Genomic DNA, 3935 nt, shown 5'->3' with positions numbered 1-3935 from the left:
GCTTGAATACGGAACATGCCGCCCGCCTTGAACCATACATGGTTCAAAACATTGGGAAAGTTACAAAGTGACACATAATGAATATAGATTGACATTGAAATATAAGAAACATAGATTAAATATATATACATAACATTGAAATAGAAATATGTTTGAAAATAGAACAAACATTTTGTTTGGTCTGATAATGAGATCAGGGGAGCGGGTACACCTTGGTAGCAGGACGACAGAAGGTTCCCCGCTGAGTCTTGATGGTGACAACTCGGACGATGCCGTCCGATCCAGGCGAAGTCTTCACTATGCGTCCAAGAGGCCAAAGTAGTGGTGGTGTTCTAGGGTCTTGAATTATAACGAGATCACCCACTTCTAGATTCTTGTTGGGCTTTTCCCATTTCTTTCTTTGTTGTAGCTGATGTAAATATTCTTGATGCCAACGTCGCCAGAAGCGTTGATGTAGGGCTTGTACAGTTTGCCAATGGTTGAGACGATTTTCGGGAACCTCTTCAAGATTTGGTTCCGGTACTGCCACAAGCGAAGTGCCGATAAGAAAATGACCCGGAGTAAGGGCTGAGATGTCGGATGGATCTGCGGATAATGCTGTCAAAGGTCTCGAGTTGAGTACAGCCTCCACCTGTGTGGCGAGTGTTATTATTTCCATTAGTGTTAGAACTCTATCGCCTATGACTCTTTTCAGATGATATTTAGAACTTTTCATAGCACTCTCCCATAGGCCTCCTTGGTGGGGAGCGGATGGTGGTTGAAAGTGAAAATTTATTGAGTGATCTAACGCAAAGTTGTTAAGAGCATCTTTAGTGTTTGATTCCTTGATGAAATTCTGAAAAGTTTTCATGAGTTGCTTTGAGGCTCCAACATAGTTAGTTCCGCAATCTGAGTATAAGTGGGCACACAATCCACGACGAGAAACAAAACGTTTTAGTGCAGCTATGAAGGAGTCTACAGATAGGTCTGTTACAATTTCTAGGTGCACAGCTTTCGTAGCAAAACATACAAAGAGGCAGAGGTATGATTTTAACCGTTGAGCGTTCCTAGTTGAATGAACTTTAATGTCAAAATGTCCACTATAGTCCATGCCAGTGTGATAGAATGGCCTTACAGGTTTTAATAGAGTTTCAGGAAGATCTCCCATCAGTGGAGGTTTGTTTACAGGCTTAAGTCTGAAACATCTTTGACACTTGAAAATCACAGATCTTATCACGCTGCGGGCTGATAATATCCAAACCTCTTGAGACAGAATAGACTGCAGCAATTGAGGGCCTGCGTGTAGATGCTTTAGGTGATAATGCATAATCAACAGTTTGACAGCACAGTGAGATTTAGGTAACAAAACTGGATGTTTCGCATCTTGTGTAAGGTTGGAATGTTTCAACCTGCCGCCTACTCGCACTATTCCACTGTCATCAATATATGGGGATAAACGAGCAAGTTTTAAGCTGCATTGAGATCCCTTTTTGAGAGCAGAGATGTCATCCTTAAATGATGTATTTTGTATGAGTTTGAAAATTCTTAATTTCGCAGACGAAGTTTCTTGGCAAGTAAGTCGTCCGATGCGGGAATCATTGGCTTGTAGATTATGAATGAATCGCAATATATATGCCATGATGTAACAATTGATATACTCTATTGCCTCACTAATTGTCATTTATTGAAGTTGGCCACTTCAAAAGATGAATTAACACCTTTTTGAGTTGATGAGCGCGCAATCAGCTCAAATAAAAATTAGAGATTCATTTCAAACAATTACTCCAAACCCAACCAGACAATAGCTATTGTATCAGTTCACCAGCTCAACTGATAAGGATGTTCCAAACTGATAAGAGAGTAGCCTGGAGCAGAGCGGTTCAAACCTTGAACAAGACCAGTTGTAGGCTACCTGTCTGAAGATTCTTCATGTTGTCTTCATGAAGATTGAAGAATATTCACCCTCGCACTCAATGTGGATTTTAACCATTTATTTTTAAATGGATGAGGTATGTTAATGTTATATTCTATATGATTGAATTTCAGTTACATAAATTGCAAAATTATGATATTTTATCCAGAGTTAATTACCAAATTCAAACCACATGTTCTTGTATCATGTAAAAACAATCCTGTTCAGGTCTACTCCTCAAAAATTGAATATTTTGTTGGAATATTAATTTATTAGGTTCATTAAATGTATTTTTAAACGTTTTCATGTGTTAAAAATAACTTAAAAATCTATATCAAGGTAGTCTGTGGAAAATAATACAACTATGTGGATATTTTATTTATGTATTTAAATTAATTGAAGAAATAATTATCTTTTGAAATTAGTCTACTGTTTCCTAGAATAAATAATGCTTTGAAATTATAATTAATTGTCATATAAAAAATATTAATATTACTATTTTTGTACCCTTTAAAAAAAAAAAATGTTAATTTCATTCACAAGTAAATATGCTACTTAGTTCTTAAAGAGGTAAACTAAAAAGAAACAATAATACACTGGTTTGTACTGCATTATAGTTAATTTATTTTAATTTGTAAAAGTGTTCAATTAAATGTTAGCTTTGTTCTGTTGAATGTTTTGAAGGGTAAAATATTATCAATTAATTAGTTGAAACTGAATATGTGTTATATGTGATAAATAATATTGTATTGCCACTCATGAAAGGATAACACACAAAGTATATTAAATTGTATGTAAATCTTGTGTATTACTGAGAAATTAATAGTTAACAAATGAATGAGTTAGTTAAATATTGAAAATAGTTTGAAGTTGGAAATGTTATTAAAGTAGAATTATGTAGCACACATTAGTATTTAACTAACTGATGAATTTAAATGATGTATCGCATATTGAGTATAATATTTTTAATTGGAGATTCTGTTGAACAAAAAAATAATTGGATTACAGTAGGCCTTGATGTAAATATCAGTACAGTACTTAAAACAGAATATTTGTATTCAACATATTCAATTTAATCTATTATTTGCTTGTTTTACTTCCAACACAATTAATGTTTTATTTGTATAAAGCATAGTGTAGGGTAACTTAATGATGGATTAATTAAAATAATTGTTTATTTTATGGAGAACTTGCAAAAGGATTAAATAATTATGTAACAGCATTTATGTGTATATTTCGGTAATTGCTTAAGACTATTTATTGGGTTTATTGTACAGGGTTTTTGTGAGCCCTTCACGCCATACTTGGAGGATCTACTGTGACAGCCTACAGGACTTGCCTACTGTGATTACCAGTATCTTCACACCTATCTGGACCTCATTGACCCCGTGACCTGTGTGCTATCTACTTGTGTGAGACAAATCGGTCTAGACCGGAATTCCCTTGATAGCTACCTTGTGCGGTGGACTTGGTGAGTGACACATTTACCTATTATTTATTGCCTGGACTTAACAAGGACTTATTGGAGGACAGCTCAAGACACTTGGACTATTCACGCCTGCCCGGATTAATCTTTTAGGTTAAATGGGGCCCCGGTCATTGAGTTTTCATGTATTTGTAATTTAGCTAGTAAGATTTTGGTTAGTGTTTGTGATTGTATTTATATGTCTTTGAAACTGTGCATTTTAGGTGAGCTATTGAATGCTTTGAGCTACAGAAGGGGGATTATCTGATCTAGAATTAGATTCTGTTTCTTATCCAGCCATTTGAGCACACCTCAGAGAGAAAAGATATTACATTGATTGCAACACTGTATTCACAAATCAATTGATTTATCTATTTATTTATCTGTATAATTGCTAGTGATTGTCAATTGCTCTTGATTGCCTTAATTTAAAAGGACTGGATCCTTGGTTGCATGGGAATGTAAATTATAAATTATTGTTATATTGACCTTGTGTATTATCATATTTGGTAAAATAAATTCTCTAGCATGGCCATGTACACAAGCGTTGTTGTGTTCCTGTGTACTGTCTAGTTTAAA

At 34.8% G+C, this 3935-nt stretch overlaps 1 protein-coding gene across 1 annotated transcript; it reads right to left on the bottom strand.

Annotated features, from left to right (window-relative positions):
• Positions 1–193: 193 nt before the first annotated feature.
• LOC128997479 (uncharacterized) lies at positions 194–1618 on the bottom strand. The gene has a single exon (XM_054423118.1). It carries the CDS (start codon positions 1616–1618, stop codon positions 194–196), a length of 1425 nt encoding a protein of 474 aa, XP_054279093.1.
• Between the last annotated feature and the right edge of the window lie 2317 nt (positions 1619–3935).

The sequence above is a fragment of the Macrosteles quadrilineatus genome, unplaced genomic scaffold, assembly GCF_028750875.1.
Source record: "Macrosteles quadrilineatus isolate MER2022 unplaced genomic scaffold, UCM_ALF_1.0 Scaffold_6__1_contigs__length_79288215, whole genome shotgun sequence".
Taxonomy (NCBI): Eukaryota; Metazoa; Arthropoda; class Insecta; order Hemiptera; family Cicadellidae; genus Macrosteles; species Macrosteles quadrilineatus.
Note: the sequence above shows the minus strand (reverse complement) of the source record. Positions and strands in the feature narration are given on the sequence as shown.

What these genes read in the sequence shown, in the direction of transcription:
- LOC128997479 (XM_054423118.1), bottom strand. Translation starts at nt 1,618, where the DNA reads ATGGCATATATATTGCGATTCATTCATAATCTACAAGCCAATGATTCC.